General features: G+C 34.2%; 1 protein-coding gene across 1 annotated transcript in view; it reads left to right on the plus strand.

Moving 5' to 3' along the window:
• Positions 1–21,060, plus strand: part of PIP4P2 (phosphatidylinositol-4,5-bisphosphate 4-phosphatase 2) — a 52,123-nt gene extending 31,063 nt beyond the window's left edge. The window contains exons 5-7 of the mRNA XM_032467630.1: positions 7,131–7,183; positions 18,736–18,826; positions 19,503–21,060. Of these exons, the coding sequence (XP_032323521.1) occupies positions 7,131–7,183; positions 18,736–18,826; positions 19,503–19,646 (288 nt within the window). The 3' untranslated portion in view covers positions 19,647–21,060. The remainder of the gene's footprint in view (positions 1–7,130; positions 7,184–18,735; positions 18,827–19,502) is intronic.
• The last annotated feature ends 2,575 nt before the right edge of the window (positions 21,061–23,635 follow it).

Consider the following 23,635-nt stretch of genomic DNA (forward strand, 5'->3'; position numbering starts at 1 on the left):
GAGTCTTTTTACTTCTTAAAAGATTTTTAATATAATCTCATATTCACTTTATAATTTGTCCAAATGTAGAATTATTGGTTGCGAGTTGTTTCCTCGGAAACTTGAAGGCTTTGCTCCGCTATTGATGAGATCAACTGCTGTTCTGACTCCTGATCCTTCCCATGTGACCTATTTTTCCCTCTTTATTTTCTCTCATTTTCTACTTCCTCTTTCATTTCTCCTAGGTTCTGAAATTATATTAGAATGTGCCTTAGAGATGATCTTTTTGAGCTCATTGTCTGGATGCTCAGTGGACCCTTTTGTAGTCCACTCCATTTCCTTTGTTCCATCTTCCTGTAACTCTTGAGATTGTATCACCTTGAACTGACATACTCTTTCTTTCTCTCTCATTTTTTTAAAAACTTTTTTTTCAGATTTGGCTTTTTCTTTTATTACTTGGAAACTTCCTCAACTATATCTTCTAAACTTAAATTTTAAAGTTCAGATTATCTAAATTAATTTTTAATTTCTAAGAGTTCTTTATGTTATCTATTTTTCTAAATAGCATTATCATCTTTATGGCATCTTTCTGAAGCTATTAATTATATTTTTTCTGAGGTTTTGTTTTTCTTATGCCTTGTCTCTGTTTTCTTTTTTTTCCCATTTTTTTTATTGAGTTATAGTCAGTTTACAATGTTCTGTCAATTTCTGGTGTACAGCACAATGCTTCAGTCATACATGAATATACCTATATTCATTTTCATATTCTTTTTCACCATGAGCTACTACAAGATCTTAAATATATTTCCCTGTGCAATACAGTATAAACTTGTTTATCTATTCTATATATATCTGTCAGTATCTACAAATCTTGAGCTCTCAGTTGTCCCTTCCCACCCCTTCTCCCCTGGCAACCACAAGTTTGTATTCTATGTCTGTGAGTCTGTTTCTGTTTTGTTTTTGGTTTTTTTTTTTCCTGTTTTCTTTTTTTTCTGTTTGTTTTTCTTTTCTGATAGAAGTTTTACTGAAAAACTCATTCATATTTGAGAGTAAGTTACTAGTTGGACTCTCTAAGTATCCAGCAGGTGCTAAACTTTCTTCCTTCCTTCCTTCCCTCCATCTTTCCCTCCCTCTTTTTCATTCCTTCTTCTCTGTCCACCTCCTCCACCTCATCTTTCTTCTTCCTATTTATCTTCTTCTTTTTCTCTTCTTCAAGAGCTGCCAACTATTAGTATCAATGTCTTTTTTTTTTTTTTTAAGGCAAGTGTCTCTGGGGAATAACCCTCTGATCTCTTAGAAGAGGTATATCTGAGAGACACTTATGGGAGCTAAGAAAGAAGAACAGGGGTGAAGTTCTCATCTGCTGTTCAGACCGTAGACTTTGACCTAACTCCTTTGTTTTTAGAATGGTGTTTTATTCTTGCCTTCTGCTGGGCCTGGTGTTGCTAAGTTCACAGGCTCTCTGGTTCAAGTTCTTTGAGACAATAAATCGCTCTTCGCTTGCATCACTCTTCCCTCCCAATGGGAGAGAGGGGTTTTGGGGGATGACGGGAAGAGTTTAGAACTGATGCTACTGTTTTCATCACTACCCCGAACTCCCACCTTTGAAAGCACCGTGTAGCCCCAATGTCTGAACTATTGTGGCCATGCAGTTGAATCAGCCTGCTTTTCGTTGGCTATCACTCTGTAGCCAGGCAGCTTAACCCCTTTGTTAAGTTAGTTACCAAGTCTTCATCAGCTTTCCATCACCCAGAAATTCAAGGGCATTTCTCCTTGGATTCTCCTTGTCCTTAAGGTATTATACATTTGTAAATCCAGTTTACTATCATTTCAGTCAGCTTTGGGAAAGGAAATGGAAATCCATTTGATTTATTACATTTAACTAGAATTTCAAGGATTTTTTTTAATCTAGTAGGACAAGATAAATCTTCTTTGCACTTACATTTTATTGATTAAATCAGTGGCCAAGTACGTGAATTAGGCGACATATTTGTTGGGGATAGTGAAAAATTTATTTTTTAAATCACTATTGATTTACTATAGGATGACTCCCTTTGTAGGTATTGGTACATATCAAGTGAAATGACTAAATTAAATATATATGTAATATATATTTACTATCCTTTTCTTTCTTGTATGCAAAGAAATTATATTTTGAATTACCATTTTAAAATCTTCAGAATAGATTTTTTTCAACTTACTTCAGTGAACTCCCTTCTATAATTAGTTTGCATTTGCATTCTACCCCGTTATGTTTTATATTCTAAATCCTCGTCATGGGTAAATCCTTGCAGCCGCATTTTAAGTGAGCTGATTTCATTTGTTCAAAAATATATATTGAGTGTGTACCAGATACTGGTCTATGCACTGGGGAAATAGGAAGGTGCAGTCCCCGCCCTCATGAGATTTTCTAATCTCATAGGAGGAGAGAGACAATTAAAGCAGGAATTACGTGGAATATATTTAGGTTGCAGCCAGGAAACGCAGAGTGTTCTTAGTGTGCATACGAAGGCACCTCGCCTAGAGGAAGCGACGTTATCCTAAGAGTAATGGAAAGCTACAGCAGAGCTTTATGACTGAATTCACCCATACATGGTTGCTACGTGTGTAACAGATTGCGCACGGGCAAGCCCGAAGACTAGTTACTTAGCTTTTCTTATTCACAAAAGTGATGACAATGGTCATAAATAGCATAAAGTATTTGAGAGAGAATTGACTCTAGTGATAACAGGGTAGATAAGGGAATGAGGAGAAAAGTAAAATTAAAGACGACTGTTACAAAGGTTTATGTTTAAGGTTTTGAAATCTTCTGGAAGTGAATTCTAGAGAATAATCTAAGCTGAGAGATTAGATTGATGTGTATGTGACATGGCTTTTATTTTTTTTTAATAATTTATGCATTTAAATATTTTCTTTGTAGAAGAAAATTACTGAAGTAAAATGCAAGCCAGAGATGAGCTTATGAAAGGAGCTCCTTCTTAGTTAATATGCAGTGCAGGCAAGTAAATCATATTAGCATATAATTATGATTTAAAACCTTTAAGTCTTTAGGAGGAAAGGGTCTTTGGGATTAATATATAGTATTTAAAGATAACTTCAAAATTCCCAGAAAACAAAGTTTTTGGTAATTAGGAGAGCACAATACTAAAGTGGAGGCTATCACCTTTGAGAGTTTCAGATTAATGAGACATGCTGAGTATTATGGAAAATAAACAGACCTGAAAAGTCTCAATTCTGACTTGAGGACTTCACTTTATCCTTATTATTATTCTGATCCAAATAATCTTACATCCTTTGTAGTATTCTTTGCCCTTCAAGCTTTTAACTAATAGGATAATTCATTTACTTACTCCCTATGTGTTTCAGCCTTGGCTTACAAGACCCAAAAGCAAGTCCAATAGCATTGAAAATAAAATATGAAAAAATCAGGAGAATGAAAAATAAAGTAGAAATATGATGAAGCCACGCAGAAGAATATATGTATACATAATATTTAAACCTGTGAAGTTGTTAAATTTGACTGAATTTTAGCTGTGAGCCATCTATGGTCAATGAAAAGAGGAAAACAACTTGTTACAAGATATTCATGATGTTTCCTTAAAAGTTCACGTCGGAGCTTTTACTAAAATGCTGAGACCCAAGAGAGAATTATTCCTATGGATTAAGATAAAAGAACAGTATAATGGACTGCGTCCTCAACCATATCTGTCATTTATAGTAACATAATATAATATCACTGTCATAATGCTAAAGTGAAATCTACTACAAATTTATGCTGTTCATACTATTCGTTTCACAGCCTGACTGAAACCAAGGATAATGTTTAGAAAAGCTAAATCTGTGTTTTCCAAAGTGTATTCATTAGAACACTCATTTTATAGGATAGTAATAAGTGTTATGTGAATAAAGAGTTCTAGGATACTTGAGAATTTCCAGGAGGAAAGAAAATTCAACAGAATGTTTCTACAGGTGTATTCCTCAGCACTTTGAGCATGTATCGTTGTTAGAATCCAAGAGGACGTTTTATCTGGTTTGTGCAAACATTTTAGAATCTCCAGACAATTTTAAGGGAATGACCTAGCTAGACCAGTGTTTTGAGGGACATTGTTTAAAAAATAATTTCCCAGAAGATTAAAGGTGATACAAGCTAGTCCTCCATTAAAAAGTAAAGAAGTTTCTTAAGACAACTAAACAGCAGAGAGCTTACTATTGCATCTATGCCGGGCAGGCATTCTCTGTCATTAATGAAAGGCAAGTCCACGTGCTTTGTCAAGTAACACTTGGTTATGGAGTTGGCATTTTCCAGTAAACTCTAACACAACCTACGATATGTGCCTGAATCATAGAGGATGGTTGAAACTTTGCCCTGAAGTGGGCCAATGTAGTACCTTCAGACAGGTTCAGATTTGCTTCACTTGTTCCCAGGGTCCTCTGGGTTGATGCTATAGCAGAGAGTGACCGTAGTTTTAACTTGAACATACTTCAGAGTATTGATGACACCAGTTGCCTACTGTACCCATTAAAAAATAAAATCCAGCAGGGTACTATCAAATGACTAGGTTTTAGCAGTGTAACTTCCTCATGTGCCTTCTAAGACTGATTTAAAAATATACTTTTGAGAAACTAAAATGGTTAGAAAGAGCCAAATATTGGAAGACGTCTAGTAAAAATGATTGGGTTTTAGAGAAGTTGCTCTTAATCTTTCTGATAGAAAATAGATAATTATTCACAATAGCCAAAATATGGGAACAGTGCAGATTCATCCACAATGGATGAATGGATTAAAAAGATGTGGTACATATATACAATGGAATATTATTCAGCCATGAGAAAGGAAGATATCCTGCCATTTGTGACAATACAGATGGACCTTGAGCACATTTTGTTAAGTGAGATGTCTGACAGACAGAGAAAGATGAGGACTGTATGATATTCCTTATATCTAGACTTTTTTAAAAACTCAAACTTATGAAAAACAGAGAGTGAAGTAGTGGTTACCAGGGATTGGGGTGAGGGTAGGATAAGACTGATAGTGTTTAAGGGTGCAGACTGCTAAGAAGTAGTAATAAGCCACAGAGATCTAATGTACAGTATAATGCATATAGATAATATTGTACTATAATTATATAATGTGATAAATATCAATATAATAGCAACCATGTTATGATACATAAGTGTATCAAAGTAGTAGACTGTACACCTTAAATTTACACAACGTTACATATCAAATTTACTCAATTGCAAAACAGGAAGAATTAGATTTTTTTCTATTGACACTTGAAGATTTGGTGGTAAACTTTTATGAGTGTAGAAGCTGCATTTTAGATAAGTCAACTTCTTTCAAAAGCACAGGTATTTGCGTTTCATTCAAATGGATGATGACAAAATTATTCCTAATAATAAATGCTTTTCTATTCTTAGTTTGCAGCATTTAAATGAGTACTTGTAAACAACAAAACCAGATTTGTTAGGTTGCTGGCTGTATAACCTACTGATTATACAATAAAGTCTTAGGTGCTTGTCAGTAATAATTGAATTTATCATGCATAATCTGTGCTAAATTTGGACTAAATAACCTCCCTTAGCTTGGTCACCTAAAATTCTAGCATTCCTAGGCCAGTGCATTGGCCTTCAGGCTTGGTTACTCTTTGTTTAAGGGTTTTACAGTTGCTTCCTCAGCCACTTCTAACAATGAAAAACTTTAATTTGAAATGATATTACAAGTTCAACAACTAATTAAAACTAATTATAAAAACATAAAAAAGTACTTAATAAGATTTCTACTATATTCTTCACTTCTTAATGTTCTATACCAATTTCTGTAGAAATCTGTGTAAATCTGTTTAGTACATTAATTTTAGAAGTTTTGCTATTAAGTATAAGTTTTGAAATAAATTAACTTGTTACAAAATAAGTAAGGAAAGACAGATTTAGCACTGCTTGAAAAAAATGTAGCCTTGGCTCAGGCATTCTCAGATACTGAGAAGAAAACAGGTGAATATTCATGTAAAGTTCCATTTCTAGCTTATTTATCTTGGGACTCTATATTCCTACTGTGATTGAGAGAGATTATTTCAAGGTTAACTAAGTTTCTGGAGGTTTGAAGTAAAAATGGAGAGAAATCCAAGCAAAACCAGATTGATTTATTCTTTTTTTACAGCTAATCATTAGAAAATTAAAAAGGAAAAAAAGTCATGCATCAGATACTTTCTGAAAGTTATCTCCTATTGTGTGGGAACATTTCAATATGCATAACTTAGTAAAGCCCTACTCTACCTAGAATTTGAGGGTTCTGGATAAAAATGAATGGTCTGGAATCCTAAGCAAAGATTAATTTTAATGAAGGAAAAGTTGTTTTGATGATAAAATTGCTAATGTACTTAAAGGAATTCTACAAAGGATATATATATTTTATGAGACTATATATAGAAAAGCAAACGATGGAAGATGAGAAAGGCATTTTGAAAATTTGGGGGTTAAAGATTTACTTTAAATTTACATTGCACATCCTTTCCAAAACATTAACCTACTACCAGTAATCTGAATGACGATACTGTGAGGAAGGTAGCCCATTCTGTTACCTATATTACAGGGAAGAAAGTTGTCCACAAAGGAGTGTGTTTGTTACAAAGAGTAAGCAATTAATGAGCAGAAAGCAGTTTCCTGACATTAGCTCTACCTGTATATGATTTGTTTAGCTTATTTATTTTGTGCATTTTCCACATACATAGAATAGTTGCATTTTAGTAATGAGTCTAAATAATCGTGCATTTAAAAGACTATTCATCAATATTTAAAGGAAAAACAACTTTGAAGGTACATGAAATATGTTTTTATTCCCTGGCAGTGAACTGAGACATAAAGCTAAAAGCAGTGACCCCAATTACGGCATTACGTTCAGTTTTCATTGCAAAGCAAACCTAGATTGCATCAGAACCTTGGGAAAATCATGGGAACTGTTTCAGAGGAGAATCCCAACCTTTATTTTAAGGGAGGGGGAGATGTGTTGGAGGGGAAAAGCTCATATAACCTGAAGAGGTTGATGGCTTCTGCTGTGATCTCTGAGGACATTTGACCTAAAAGAAACATCTTATCAGATTGGATAGTTTTCAGTTGTTTTTCTTTTCAATCTCTTCTTATTTATTTTACAGTGGATGGAACTGAGGTTCAACACTCTGGCAAAATGCCCACACTGCAAAAAAATGTAAGTTCCCTTTATTGGAAATACTAGTGGGAAGTACTTGCAAACAATTTAGAGTTCAGAATTTTCACTTAAGTACATTTTTATTTTACAACATACTCTAAGGTGAATACATGGTTAATATATTTATGCTTTTCAAGACTAAAAAATAGACATCTTTAAGTTGATTAATATATTACATTTTGAAATCAAAATGATTGGGTTTATCTATTCTCTGAAGGGAAATCAATTTCTAAGAAAGTGAAATTACTAAGATTATCAGTAACCTAAGAGAATTTTCTAATGTTCTAAGAGGTTATAATCTATTACAAATAATCTAAAATTTGTATTTTTTAAATGGGCTGTAATCTAGGAGAAAATCACATTTAGGGGGTTTATAATTAGGTAGTTGTTAACTTTTGTCATCCCCTGCCTAACAAGATTATTATATGATGGCAAAGTTTTTAATAATCATTTATCTCCCTTAACTATTCAGTCAGTTTCTCCATATTCCTGAATGGGTATACCTAAGGAAAATAACAAAAGACAATGTAGAAATGGGCAAATAGAGAACATTTTGATTAAAGACATTTTATGCCATCTGTGTTGGGAGCCCCCAAGTCACCCCAAGATTTGTTGACTTTCTGGGGGAACTAATAGGAATTAGTATACAGTCATACTCACAGCTTTATGGTGAAATTATGGAAAGCAAACTCAGCAAAAGAAAAAGGCACGTGGAGTAAAATCTGGAGGAAACCAGGAGTAAGCTTCCAAGAGTGAAGTTCTACAGGACTTAATGCTTCCAGCACTGAATTGTTACAACACATGTGAAATGTTTTTGACCGGAGAAGCTCATTAGAGACTCAGTGTGTAAGGTTTATTTAATTCGAGCTGGTCATATAGGCACCTACTGCATACCACGTACCAAAATTCCATACTCCCAAAAGGAAAGCAGGTGTTCAGCATGACCCCTGTTGTTTGCACAAACAGCTTAGGCTCAGCAAGGCTGATTCAGTAAGGGGAAGAGTGGGGAACTTTTTTGAAATCTAAGTTCCCAGATGTCAGCCAAGGGCCAGCCTTACAAGCCAGCTTGTCTAAGGACAGCAATCTTAGGCGGGCTATATTAACTCTTTTCTGCACAGCATCTATTTTGCTAATAAAAATTTCATCCAAAAATTGCTGTTTCCCTCTTCCATGTGAGGAAATTAAGCAAAGGAAATTAAACTGGAATGTTTTGGTAATTTAGTATTTAAAATCAAACAGATGAGCCCATAGTTCAATCTTTGTGATCCTTAGGCTAATATAAATACTATGTCTATTTTGAGAGTAAAATAATCCTAAGAAGGGCTTATAGGAGAAAAGAATTAAAAAGTGCCTGAGAAGCAGAGTATATGTAACAAAATATCTCAATTTATCTGTGATAGATTTAATTCTGACTAACAATAATCCTGTGAGCATAACTTCTTCACAGCACATTTCTAGCTTTAAAGGAACAGATATTTCATTTTTATTGATTTGTGAAATTAATCATCTGAATGCTTAACTTAGTTGAATCCAGAAGTCTGTACATGGTGAAGCAAAGTGAATAATCCCAAATAAGTGTGCAGAAAAATGTGTCCTTGAGGGACATCCCGAACACACGTGTGTGAATGTGTATGTGAATAATCCATATTTCTGTAGGTTATCTGTATTTTCCCAAAAATGAAGAAAATCGAATATATCTTAACCAAGAACATTAAGTTGGGTTTTAAAAAATCTTCTAGAAAGTAAAAAAACAGGGACTACTTGCTGTTAGCAGACTGTGCTGAGCACAGTGATCATCGCGTGGTGTGCACGTGTATATTAGCTGTAGTCTTTACCACAGTCACGGACAGCAGGGATTATTATCCTCATTTTACAAACGAGGAACTGTTAGAAAGGATAAGGATTTTGCTCAAGTGATTTGCTTGGTTAATCATTTTAGAACAATGGCAATATTTTGCTAATAAGAAAGAAGTGTTGAATATCTTTTTGCTAAAAATAAAGAAGTCTTGAACGTCCAGGTACTCTACAGTTGGTTAAGGCATCACAAGATGGCGTATTAATGTGAAGAATTTGTATCAGTTGCTTAAGGAACAGCTTGCCTAGAAATTCACATGAAATAAATCAGCTTCAATATCATTCTTAGAGGAGTGTTTATGGAATCTGAGTCACATGCTGAGGATGGGAAGACTTAGGGCATTCATTACTTATTTGAGCAAAGATACTGTTATCACATGAACGCTCATGGCTCGTATCCAGATTTCTTTTCTTTTTTGAATGTTTTTCTTCATGACAAAATGATGAGTCATCTGTTGAAGTAAGATTCTGAGATTTTTATTTCTTTAAACTCAAATAACAAATACCCTAAATTTATTTTCAAGTTATAGAAGTTATTAAATCATTGATGTGAAACTAGCCTGTTATTTTCATATCTCACAAAACAAGTAGGGGGACCTTCCCCCAGGGCTCCACAGACCAAGAAGCAGTTTCTTCATCTCGCTGTTTCTTACTTATGCAATCACTGAGGCTGCTGTAGATGAAGGGGAGGTCTCTCTTTCCACTGGGCTGCTTGTGGCCACTGCTGGACAGGAGATATAATCTTAGCATTCTGCAGTGACAGTGTGAACCATATTTCCATGAAAATGTTATAATGGACCTAAGACTAGTAGACATGATGATCTAATCCATGATAATTATCCATGAATATCATTCCTTCATCACTGAGATACTTTTGTGTGGGTATCTTTCTGCCATTTCAAACAGTAAACAGACTCTTATTCTCAGAAGTTACCATTTTATTTTTCTGTTTAGTGCTTTCTTTTATGATTATGATTATTCATTAATAAGGCAGTTCTGGGCTAGGTACTAGGTACTCAGAATAAAGATAAGCCTTGCTTTCAGGGGACTTAGTCTTGTGGGTATAGGGAAGAGAACAGACAATTACAATAACGTTATAAGTGCTCTGAAAGGCTATGCCCAGCACACTCTGCTCTGAAGAGCCCCTAATCCAGATTGGAGGGAAAGGGTACATGAGAGAGGGCTTCCAGGAAGGAGGGATATGTGCAATAAGTTGTCAAAGATGAGTGGGAAGGATATGAAAAAGAGGGCGATGGTTCTTTGTAGAAGGAGCAACTGTGCAAAGGTATAGTGGTACAGAGGAGTCAACGTATAGGTGTCCTATTAAGGAAATGGAATAGATAGGATTGAATGTGAAAGCATAAGAGAGAAATTGGGGTCACGGATGACCTTAAAGGTGAGAGGCTGTAGAACCAACCATTCACTAAGCTAAGGAACGCAGGATCTAGAAGAACTCTGTCTGGCAGGGAGATGAGATGCTCATTTTGAACATAGATATAGAGTGACTCGTAGGTTTTCCAGACTGGCTAGATCACCAGTCCCTGAAATTCATATCCATCTATCTGCTTCTCAAACCACCAATTTTGCATCAGTGTGGCCATGCCTTCTGCCTTCCTTTACCAAGATAACTGAGAGCTGAAAAAATTCTATGCTGATTAGCTGTTTACACTTCAGCTAAACCCTTGCTTAATACTCCCTTTTTCGGTGTCCTTGGTTAACTCCCTCCCCCAATCCTCAAAGCAGTTATCTCCAGATATCTTCTGTTCCTCTTAGACCCCTATCCCTCATAACCTCCACTCTGCCTCAGCAGATGAGTTGCCTTCTTCCTGTCTCTCTCAGATGTTTGAGGCTATCTGTGAACTCCCTCATCTTCACGCTTCCAACCTATAAACCTATCTTTAGCTGTGTTCACTTTATTTCTTCTTCTCAGAGTGATGTAGATCTCTTTCTTTCAAGGCATATCCATTTCTTTTTGATCATGGCACCCCATTCCCCCTGGAGTAAAGTGCAATTAGCTCTCAGTCCCCACTGGGCCACTGAATTTACTCTGACAAAATTTACTTCCCAATGGCAAATTCTAATAGATCTGTCCGTCTTCATTCTGCTTGTTTTCTCTATAGTATCTGGTTATGTTGATAATCTTGTCTTTTTTTTTTCTTTCAAATGTGTTCTTTTCTTGGTTTCCAGACATCACATTCTCCTGGCTTTCTCCCATTTCTTAGAACATTCTTTGTTTTCTCCTTTGTTGGCTTTGCATCTCTTTCACGTTGTTAAATATTGCTATTCTCCAGGATTGGAACTTAACCACAATATATCTGTGATTTCTCATGTTTTTATGTCATTTATATGCCATTAAATCACAACCAATATACCATTAAATCACCCCAGATCTCTTCAGAGCTTCTGATTTAAATAAGCAATCTTGCCTATTTAAATATTCACCATCTTGCGTATAGTCATTTCAACCTGCATGTTCCATAAGCATCTCAGACAGAACATATCCAACTTCCCCACACCTCTCTGCAAACTAATCTTCCTTATGTACTGATGAGTAGCTTATATTAATGGGTGTTTTGCTATCTGCCCAAATGACCAAGCTGGAAATCTGAATATCTTTATCTACTATATACAAATGAAAACAAGTCGTATCAATTCTGTCTCTTGACATTCAATTCTGTTCTCTTATTCTCACTATTCCTACTGTATCTAGTTCAAGCTTTTAGGATCTCTCACCAGGACTACTACAATGGCTTTCTAGTTTACCCCTTGGTCTTCAGCCTTGAAGTTCTCCTTCCATTTTTCAGAGTAATGGTCCCTAAATGCAAATATGATTTTAAACTCTTTGGTTTCTTTTAGTAGCTCCCAGATTCATGACCATGGCATACAGTTGTGCAGGTTGTATACTGCACAACCCAAGGAGGTGCCATTTCCATTGTTATTCTAGGTCTTTCTATTAGTGCTGTGTAAGGTGTCCTGAGGAAGGATATTTTCTACTTACTGACATCAATGCACCATATAGATTATTATACGCCTACCCATTGCCTAAAATCCAAAGTCAAATTCCACACTTGTTACTTAACAAGATTTATACAACCATCCAGGTTTAGGTATCTGCTTAACTTCTTGAGTTGTATCTTTGTTAGGTTTTCTTCCACCACTACAACCAGCCTCAATGGATTCCTCTACTTCCATAAATACACAATGTAGTTTCTTGCTTCTGTCCCTTAGTCTCCTGCTAGGCCTGCAGTGACTAGCTGGTCTCTTTCTCATTCCTATCTACTTGGAGAATCCCTACTGAACTTCACAAATTAGTTGAAAAGCCCCTTGTTTCTACTCATTTATAGAAACGTTCCCTAGAAGAGAGGTCATTCTGCAGCTTGTTTTTTGAACAAAATTTTTATTTTTTCATAGCTGAACAAAGCTATTGTTATCAGCTAAGATGACTTAATCTCCCATCTATTCACATCTTACCCTGTCCTTAAGTTCCGCCTACTAAAGCCTTCCCTGGCTACTTTGTCTGAAAACTGCTTAAATAACACTGTTCGGCACCATCTTCGTTTTCCAGGTGCCATTCATGATGCTAGTGTTCCACAGGGGAGTGTTGTGAAGAAGAAGGTAAATCATTTGAAGGGTGAATAGTTAGATGTTTGGGAAACCCTGCATGATCTTTTTCTCTTGGAGGTTCAGTGTCCACATTTTGGTATATTAGAGGCTCTTGGTGTTCACATCCAATAATATGAAAGATCAGTTAACAATTTACAAATATCCTTTTAAATGCCTAGTTCAGCTCGTCTGAAAGTTAAGAAAATCCCCAGGGACCAGAAATGGAGAGCAAATGACAACCAGGGCCCCTAAGGCTATTTACCAACACTAGGGACCCAGAACCTTGGGTTTCAGTGTTCAAATGAAGAATAAGAGAGATGGCCTTGGCCTTGCAGAAGGTGGGGATTTGGAATACCATCCCCCCACCACCCCTAATAAAGTCCTTAAAAGACTATTCTCGATGAAAAGAGTAAGTTAAGGCAAAAAGCCTGTTGGAAAAGGAAGAATACAAATGCAGATTTTATAAGAATAGTGATTTTGAGGTTTATATTTTACATCATTTATATGGTCTGGGAAAACCCGGTCCCCAAAATTGTTTTAAAGTGGTTTAGGGTTGGTATCATTCTAGGGAGCATGGAAAGAGCAAATGAAAACTGTGGATGAAGCCATCCCTAACCCATGCCCACCATGATTCCTTATATTAAGATCTGTCAAAATAAGTTTTCAACAAAAATACCAACTACATGAGGAAACAAGATACCATAAGTAGAACTGACACTGGTAGAAACAGCATAATTAGACTTCTGAGTTCTTCAGATACTATAATTATTAGATATAGAATATGTTATAACCATGTCTAAAATTTAAAAAAAAAAAGTAAAAGAAAACAGGTAAGAGTCTATTAAAAAATGACCAGACACACACACACACACACACACACACACACACACACACACACACACACACACACACACACACACACACACCTGTATTAATAGCCCCAAACTGGAAACAACCTGGATGTCCTTCCATGGCAGAATGGTTAAACAAACTGATTTATCCAGACCTTGACATACTATTCAACAATCAAAGAAATGAACTATTGTTCATCGGTGCAACCGTTTGGATGAATCTTCGGGAATTTATGCAAAGTGAAAACCAGTCACACAAGGTGACGTACGGTATGATTCCATTTATGTAACAGTTTTGAAATAACAAAATTTTAGGAATGGAGAGTAGGTTAATGATGGCCTGGGAGGTACAGGGAGCAGGTCGGCAGGAGGGAGGTAAATGTGGTTATAAAAGGATCCTTCTGGTGATGGAACTCTTCTGCATCTTAACTTTGGTGGTGGATACATGAATCTCCACATGGGATAAATTGTATAGAATTAAATACACACACTCAAATGAGTATAAGTGAAGCAGGAAGTGTGACTATCAGTGGATTGTGTGATTGGCCACACCCTGGTTATAATATTGCACTATAGTTTTCAATATGTTACCATTGGGGAAAATTGGGTAGAGGACAAATGAAATCTCTTTGTATTATTTCTTATAACTGCTTATGAGTCTACAGTTGTCTAGAAATTTTTAAAAATTAACCCTAACAGGCAGGTTTTAAAAGAAACAATAAAACTTCTAGAAATTAAAAATTACAGAAGTAAAAATACAGTGGACCAAGCTAAACAGCAGATCAGATTAAGGTGACAGTTGAAGTTGTGGAAGACAGAGGTAAGTAAATTACCTAGAATCCATCAGAGGGACAAAGATGAAAATAATATGAAGAGAAATGTACATGAGAACACCTGATATGTACCTGATATAGAAGGAACAAGAGGATGACATAGAGAGGCACGTTGAGGAGATAATCCCTGAAGATTTGAAGATCAATGAAAGATAGAAACTCACAGATTCAAAAAGAACAATGAAATCTAAGCAGAATAAAATGTGTTATAGTGAAATTGCAGACAACCTATGATAAATAGAACACATTAAAGGCAGAAACAGAAAAGGCAGATTTTTAGTATGAAAAATATAACAGTTCTATCAGCAAAAATCTCAACAGCAACAATGGAAGCCAAAAAGTTTAAAAATACTTCAAAGTACTAAGAGAAATTAACTGTCAAACCAGTGTTATCGACCTTTCTAAACCATCACAAACTAATGAAAGTAAAATAAAAATATTTGCAAATGCAGAACCAACCAACCAATAGTACCAACCAAAAGAGTGGTTACCACCCTGGTATTCTCACTAAAGAAATTGTTAAAAATGAACTTAAGGAAAATATCCTAGAAGAAATTTCTGCAATGCAAGAATAAAGAAAGGGTAAGCGTAGAAATTCTAAGCATTCATCAGAAACACTGATGGTATAAATTAGCAAAAACAATAACAGTAATAGTATTAATGCTAACAAATTTGGAGAAACAAAAATAGAATTGAACTGAAATATTAGAGAACATGAACATGTAAGTTGGGAGTGGAATGTTTGGAATTAAAGCTTTCTAAGATCCTTGCATTTATTTGGAAGACAGATTTTCTAAATGATTTTAGTTTTTAAAAGGTATGCATATTAAACATTTAACTGCAACTGCTAAATGAATAGAAACAAATTGTAAAATTTTCTAAATACTAGGTAGAAAATGAAATAAATGAAGCACAGTCAATCCAAAAGAAGTCCAGAAAAGGGAGTGGAAAAGCAAAGAAAATAGAGGAACAATAGAAAGCGAAAATAATATGTATTAGTTGTCGAAATACATATAATTAGACTATACTTGTCAATAAAACTTGCAAGAAGTGATCAGACCAGATTTAAGTACATCTATATGTAATTTGAAGAAGCACATGAAATATGAGAACATATTAAATAAAGGGTGAAACCATGAAACACTAACCGAAAGGAAAGATACTCTAGGCAAACACTAAGCACCAATGAAATAGCAATAGTAATGCTAGTTAAAATAGCAGACGCTGATCTCTTCTTCCTTGCAGTAGAAGAACTATCAGTCTTAATAGCCACCCACCTAGAGACGACACTTCCTCACCTCTCTCACAGATAGCTGTGGCCATGTGTTTCCGTTAGGGCCAGTGAAATATTCACAGAAGTGATGTCTTCCTAATACTCTCCTTAAAGACACAGCTGCTTGTCTTACTTTTCTCTCCCTTCTTCCAATTGGCTGGAAAAGGCAACTGCAGCAGGAGACTTGTTACTGTGTTGAGTCAATGGAACAGACAGCCCTAGGTTGTATGTTTACCTTTGAATTCTTATATGCAAGTGAAATAAGCTTTTTAAGCTCCTGTATTATGGCTTTCTCTATTAAAGCATTTTAGCATGTATCGTAATTATCTCATATGCTTTAGGGTAAAATGACATTATTATTATTATTATTATGGTCACTTCATCAGAAACATGAATTCTGAACTTGTGTGCACAGAATAATATAACTTTGAAATACATAAAATAAAAATTTATACTTATAAAGACAATACTCTTGTAGATCGACATAAATACAAAAAGCAAAATTGTAATACTTTCAGAAGAAAAGATGCAAAATGTTTTTATGACAAATAGGAAAGAATTTCTTAGACAAGGCATAAAAAAGTGCAAACTGTAAAGGAAAAAGATTGATAGTTTTAACTATGTTAGAAGTACTTCACATTACATTGATATTCTTAGTAAACACTCATGATCATGACTTATCATGATTATTAAAAATGAACTTATAAAAACACAAGCTATAAGAAGATATGTGCAGTATATATAGTTGCCTGGAATAGTATGCAGATTATATAAATCTCATCTATGAATCAGTAAGCTAAAGACAGCCCAAGACAAAGAGACACTAGGTATGAACAAGCAATAGAAAAAAACAGTAGTCAACCTGCATTTGGAAAATGTCCAACTTCACTACAAATTAGGGATATACATAATAAACCACAATGAAATACAACTCACACCCATGAAACTGTCAAACATGAGAACAATACTGTATTGAAGTGTTGATGAAGATGTGAGTGGAGCACTGGGAGCTCTCATATAGTATCAGGAGATATAAACGTGGCATTTATTAAAGGTATGTCTACAGTACAACCGAGCAATTCTATTCCTAGGTATATGTTTAAGAAATTCCTGCATATGTACGTAAGGAAACATAAAAGTGTGTTTGAAGTAGCCTTGTTGTAATAGCAAAAAAAATTTTTTTTTAAAAACCGTGACTGTCCATCAAAACGGAGAATGAGTAAACTGTTATTTGCATATAATGGAAGATAGTTGTGAAAATGAATGAACTACATTTCAGATATCTACATATGAAAATGGACGTCTCATGTAGAGTATTGAGCAAAATAAAAAAGCAAGTCAGTTTAACATATATGCATGTAAAGTTTAAACACATATAAAACAATACAATATTGCATGCAGATACCACATATGTATTAAATGTATAAGAAATTTTATTATCCATGAGATATGTGGTTTTGGTCATTGCTTATCCCTGTGATAGGATGGCGGTTGGGTTGTAGAGTAGCAGTAGGTTATTTCATTCCTGGGAAGACTTCCCAGAGGTAGTGACTGTTTTAAGTTGAGTGAGGAAAAATGAGCATGGGTTTCCTAAGCAGAATTCATGCACTGAAATTAATGAACTGAAGTGTGTTCCTCTGGCTCACAGAAAAGCTGTTCCAGTATTCACTCACTTTTTGACTTACTGAGTGTATTCTAACAAATTTAGTTGGCTTTAATCCTTGGTAGATTAGACACCCAGCAACAGATATATGGGGAAATGAGAAGTGCTGGCCAATTGTGAGATACAAGACAAGAAAAACCACCAAATGCATGCATAGTTATTTAAACTAAAAGTAGTCTAAGGCTAAATACAACATAAAGGCAACGAATCACAGATGCTGTTAAGAACTCCAGATAGCAGGCTGTTTAATTAATGATGACCCCGAGCTCATCCGGCTGTTCGTGTTTCACTTCAAGTATTCAGGAACTTTTATGGTACATATTTGGAACAGTATTCAACATTTTTTTAAAAAAGGATTTGGGACTTAAAGGAAGTTATTTTTCTGTTATGCCAAATTAATCTTTTTGGAATAGCAGATGTCTAAATTATGCCTAGTAAGTGATGTATTTCTGTATTTCTTTTATTCAGTAGACATTCCGTGAGTAATTCACCATGTGCTAGGCATAATGTTGGTATTGGCCATACACAGACAAATCAGATATTTCATTATATCATTCACTAACACAATGTGTGATATATGATATGTGTTAATATATGTTTGTTTAGTAAGAGAAGAAAGTGCTAATTTGGCTTTTTGATCTTTGCTGTACTTTTATCATTCTGAAAATTTAAAAAAATTAGAAGCCAAGAGAACCAAAAACTATTGGATTTGGAATTTCAGTTGAGAATTATATTTTATGAATTTCTCATAGGCTTCTTACAGGGTGTATTAAAAGAGTTGTAAAACTTTAATCCCTTTAATTTTGGAATCCTAATTCTAAAATTTATCTTAAGAAAACAACGGAAAACAAGCACAATGCTTTTAGATGATGCTTAGCTGGCATTATTTATAAGAAGGAAAACACTACATGTCCAGTAGTGGTAATTTGTTAATTTATATTTATCCATCAGAATTCTTAATGATGTAAGAAAATGCTTCTGCCAAATTGGTAAGTTACAAAAATGGCTGGAAAAAAATAGGCCAAAATGTTCAGTGGGATTATAGGTAATTTTTCTTTTCCTTTTTATTCTTTCTTTTTATTTTCCAAATTTCCTACACTAAACATTTAGCAACCCTTATAAATGTAAAGAAAATCAAATGCTATTTGTAAAATAGCACTGATTTTCCACTCTGGAATAGATCTTTTTGGAAATAAATTTTTATCTGGAAGATCATTATAGACCACAGTGGGGTTTTTGTGGATATTGTCAATGACTTAAGACTTGAATTTTGTTTAAAGCAACAATACTATATCACAAATTCACCAATTATGATTTTGGTCACTCATTAGAAATGACATTCTTATGTATGTTCTTGTCTCTCAAGTCGAAGAAATAAATGGAAGTACTAAAGCCATACAAGAGTACCACAAAGATGAAATGGAGAACGTTTGCGTAAATACTTAATGTTCTTTCTTCCTCTCATGAATTTTCAGTTCCTCAGTGGGTAGTGCACTTCCACGGAGACGCTGCTGTGCATATATTACCATTGGAATGATGTGTATTTTCATCGGAGTTGGATTAACTGTGAGTGTTCCCCTACTCACCGTTAGAATTCTTTCCTCTCAGCTTTATCAGCAGTAAATGGTGAGGTCTGGATCAACCTTCAGTGATCCCTGAAGAGCCTGCCTCCCTGGCATACCAGGCCCAGAAGCTATGAGGAGTCTGAATCCAAAGCAGTCGGGGCCTGTTTTTCAATGGAATTTGCCCATCCAGGTGAAGTCATGTCTTGGGACCCCGCTGAAGGTCCTTGACATTGGGAACTTTACCATCTATTTAACAAAAGCACATTTGTTTTTATTTAGTGCAAGAACCAATTTTGCTATGGCCAAAGCCAAAGCAATATTCATTCAGCCATTGGAGTTCTGGAAAACCATTCTTTTTATTCAAGTCAAACAGATTTATTATCAATATGGGAATGGCATAGGGGTTATACAGATTTTAAATTCCTTTTATAAATAATACATTTTAATGGAATTTTTTGTTTACTTCAAAAAATTTATAGTGACTGTAACTAGCAGCATCATTTCATTGAATTCTATTCTGTCAGAGGTCGTCAACAAATACACCAACATATTTTATAGGGATTTTGTGGTTTTAGGAATGTATTTCATAAAAATCATGTGTAAGCCTACACAAGTTCTCTAAGTTGATATTTCTTAAAGTTTCTAACCTTTTGTTTTTATATTGCTTTTTATTTTAGGTTGGAACCCAAGACTTTGCAAGGCGATTTCATGCAACCTACGTTTCTTGGGCAATCGCTTATCTCTTAGGTCTGATCTGCCTTATCCGAGCTTGTTATTGGGGTGCCATAAGAGTGAGTTATCCAGAACACAGCTTTGCATAAGCTTGCTTATGATTTGGTGATGCAGGTGAGAGTATCTAGCAGTTCTTGATAAGCTACTCTGGACATCTTTAAATCATTTCCCTAATGGATTTCATTCTGGTTTATGTATGAAGTTTCAAGACTTTGGGAGTCTTTTGTGAACAAATGCACTCACATTATATGCAAATAGTTTGTTTTGCTGCTAGATTTTCAAGCTTCAAACAATAAAGCTTGGTCCTCATGTCCTTTTACATCTCTTAAAGATATTTTTGGATTTGTTCCCACACATTACATATAACATCATTATTATCTTTCATTAGTTTTAAATCAGTTATTCCATTACTTGCTGATCTGTGAGTATTCCCAAGAAATGTTTATAAATGTTTCTATAATAGCTTCACATTTATACTTAATTTTAATTAAACATTATCACAATTGCTTGCTTTAAAATCTAAGCAATATGCATTTTGCTTGAACTGCTTACTGTAACTTTAACCTAAGATCATAGTGACCTTATTCAGGAAAAAAAATTTGCGTATACCTTCAAAGACTTGACACTTCTTGTCAGATAAAGACCATTTCTAGATACTGTATGCTTGTTTTATGTCGTTTGTAGAAAGATATAATATTTTGGTAGTAATTTAAAATACAAGAATAAAAATATTTATTTGTTCACAGTTGGAGATATGTTGGATAAATGTTTTTTCTCAAAGATCACAGGACTTTTGTCTTTCATTTTGGTCTGTTTTTTATTTACTAATTATAAAAGTTCTGGCCTAGATTTATGAAATTTAATGTTAATCAGCTGTATGTATTCCTTTATGAAGCCTGAAGAAAGTATTTCACATAACATGTTTCATAATATTTAACCATTTACAAAGATGTATCTACATTGGGTTGTCTTCTGTTTCATGGTACATTTTTCTTTTTAGGATAATTATGGACTACTTATATGTGAAGGCAGCCTTTGACATTTTATACTAGCTAAAATATTGAGATTAGATGCAGTTACTTTTACCATTCTTCTCAAATATAGCTGGTCAAATAATTACCAAATTTATTCATGAAAATAGATGATAGATGAATAGCAACATAGTTTTCTAAAAATTCGCTAGGATTTAAGGAATCAGCTCTTGCACTGCCCATCTTCGCAGTTTTGAAAAAGAACTTGCTTAACTGAGAGGTAATAGTCTAAAGCTTTTAAAGTAGTAGAATTAGATAATGAGGTGATCTGAGTAAATTAATTGGCTATTCCAGAGATAAGAATAATATTTTAAATTATTTGTGTTCCTGATTAGTATAAAATGTACTCATCAGAATTTGAAGCGAAATACACATAAACTTCAAAGAGTAAATGATAAATGTATAAATACAGTAGCTCAGGATTATATGTATCTTTGAAAATACACTAATAAAGATTATTGTTCAAAAATTACTTTGTTTTATTCCATTTTTAAAAATAAGAGGTCTTTCCAAAGTTTTCTTGAGATCTTACTCTAAAGTTTTCATGTTCAAGAATGTACATGATGTTGCTTTCTATAATATTCACTTTTTTTAAGTATTTCATGTTTTTATTTTAAAAATAAAGAATTTAATCCATTCATAATATACTTGATATTAGGTATCAAATAAGATTCTGATTTATTTCTTTTCCTAATGGTTGACTAGTGATAGCAGCATTGTATATTGATAATACATTCTCTCCCCATTAATTTGAAATCTTACATTAAATTATATGTGCATGATCATATTCCTTTTGGAATATAACTCCATGATAGCCTTGGTCTTATTTGCTGCTTTATTTCCAGCATTTAGAACAATGCCTAGTGTATATGTGTTCAATAGATACTTGTTGAATGAATAAATGATTGAATGAATTGGTATGTTAAATTCTTATATGCACTTGTGTCTGGATTTTATATTTGTTCCAGAAAGTATAGGTAAATATTTAATAATCTTGTGCTAAGGAAAATTTTGTGAGTAGAACCCTAAAGCAGAAATTAATAGGAAAGAAATTCAACATCCATTTATGATAAAAACTCTCAACAAAGTGGGTGTAGAGGGAATATACCTCAACATAATAAAAATCATATATGTCAAACTTACAGCAACATCATACTCAACAGTAAAAAGCTGAAAACATTTCCTCAAAAATCAGGAAAAAGACAAGGATGCCCACTCTTGCCACTTGTATAATATTGGAAGTCTTAGCAACAGCAATCAGACAAGAAAAAGAAATAAAAGGAATCCAGATTGGAAAGGAAAAAGTAAAACTGTCACCATATGCCAAAGACGTTATACTATATATAGAAAATTCTAAAGACACCACCAAAAAATATTAGAACTAATAAATGAATTCAGTAAGTTGCAGGATGGAAAATTAATATACAGAAATCTGTTGCATTTCTATACACTAACAACAAACTATCAGAAAGAGAAATTAAGAAAATAGTCTATTTATAGTTGCAGTCAAAAAGAATAAAATACCTAAGAATAAATGTAACTAACCTTTTACTGGCGATGAAAGACCTCTACTGAGAAAACCATGACATTAATGAAAAAAATCAAAGATGACACAAAAATTTAAAGATATACCATGCTCATGTATTGGAAGAATTAATATTGTTAAAATGACCATATATTCCCCAAGGCAAACTACAGATTCAGTGTAATCTCTATCAAAACACCAATGGCATTTTTCACAGAACTAGAACAAATAATTCTAAAATGTGTATGGAAACACAAAAGACTGTAAATATCCAAAACAAAAAAATTTTTTTTACTGGTAAGAGGAGGTAATTAGGTCTACTTATTTATTTATTCTTAGAGGAAGTACTGGGATTAAACCCAGGACTGCATGCATGCTAGGCATGCATCTACCACTTGAGGTATACCCTCCCCCCAGCCAAAACAATCTTGAGAAAGAAGAGCAAAACTGGAGATATCATGCACCCTGATTTCAAACTATACTACAGAGCTGCAGTAATCCAAAAAGTATGGTGTTGGCACTAAATCAGACACATATTACCAATGGAACAGAATCAAGAGCCAGATATAAATCCACACATATATGGTCAGTTAATCTACAACGAAGGAGGCAGAAATATACAATGGGGAAAAGACAGCCTCTTCAATAAATGATTTTGGGAAAACTGAACAGCAAGTTGAAAAAGAACCAAACTGGACTACTTTCTCACATCATACACAAAAATAAACTCAAAATGGATTAAAGACTTAAATGTAAGATGTGAAACCATAAAACTCCTAGAAGAAAACATAGGCAATATGCTCTTTGACATCAGTCTTAGCAATATTTTGGGGGTATGTCTCCTGAAGCAAGGGAAACAAAAGCAAAAATAAACAAATGAGATGACATCAAAATAAAAGACTTGCATAGCCAAGGAAACTAGCAACAAAAGGCAACCTACTGAATTGGAGAAGATATTTGCAAACAATGTATCTAACAAGACTGGATAAAGAAGTTTATATATATATATATACACACACACACAACCACACACATACACAAACAATGGAATACTACTCAGCCATAAAATTAATAAAATAATGCCATTTGCTGCAACATGGATGGACCTGGAAATGTTCATTCTTAGTGAAATAAACCAGAAAAATACCATATGGTATCACTTATATGTGGAATCTAAAAATAAATAGATAAATAAAAGGACACGAACCTATTTACAAAACAGAAACAGACTCACAGACATAGAAAACAAACTTGTTACTGGGGGTGAGGGGACAGGGGTGGGAAGGGATAAATTGGGAGTTTGAGATTTGCAGATACTAACTACTGTATATAAAATCGATTAAAAAGTTATATTGTATAGCACAGGGAACTATGTTCAACATCTTGTAGTAAGCTATAATGAAAAAGAATATGAAAAGGAATATATGCATGACAAAACATTATGCTGTACACCAGAAATTGATACAACATTGTAAACTGACTATATTTCAATAAAAAATCTTAAATTAAAAAATATCTAATA

This window comes from Camelus ferus, chromosome 25 (genome assembly GCF_009834535.1).
Source record: "Camelus ferus isolate YT-003-E chromosome 25, BCGSAC_Cfer_1.0, whole genome shotgun sequence".
NCBI lineage: Eukaryota > Metazoa > Chordata > Mammalia > Artiodactyla > Camelidae > Camelus > Camelus ferus.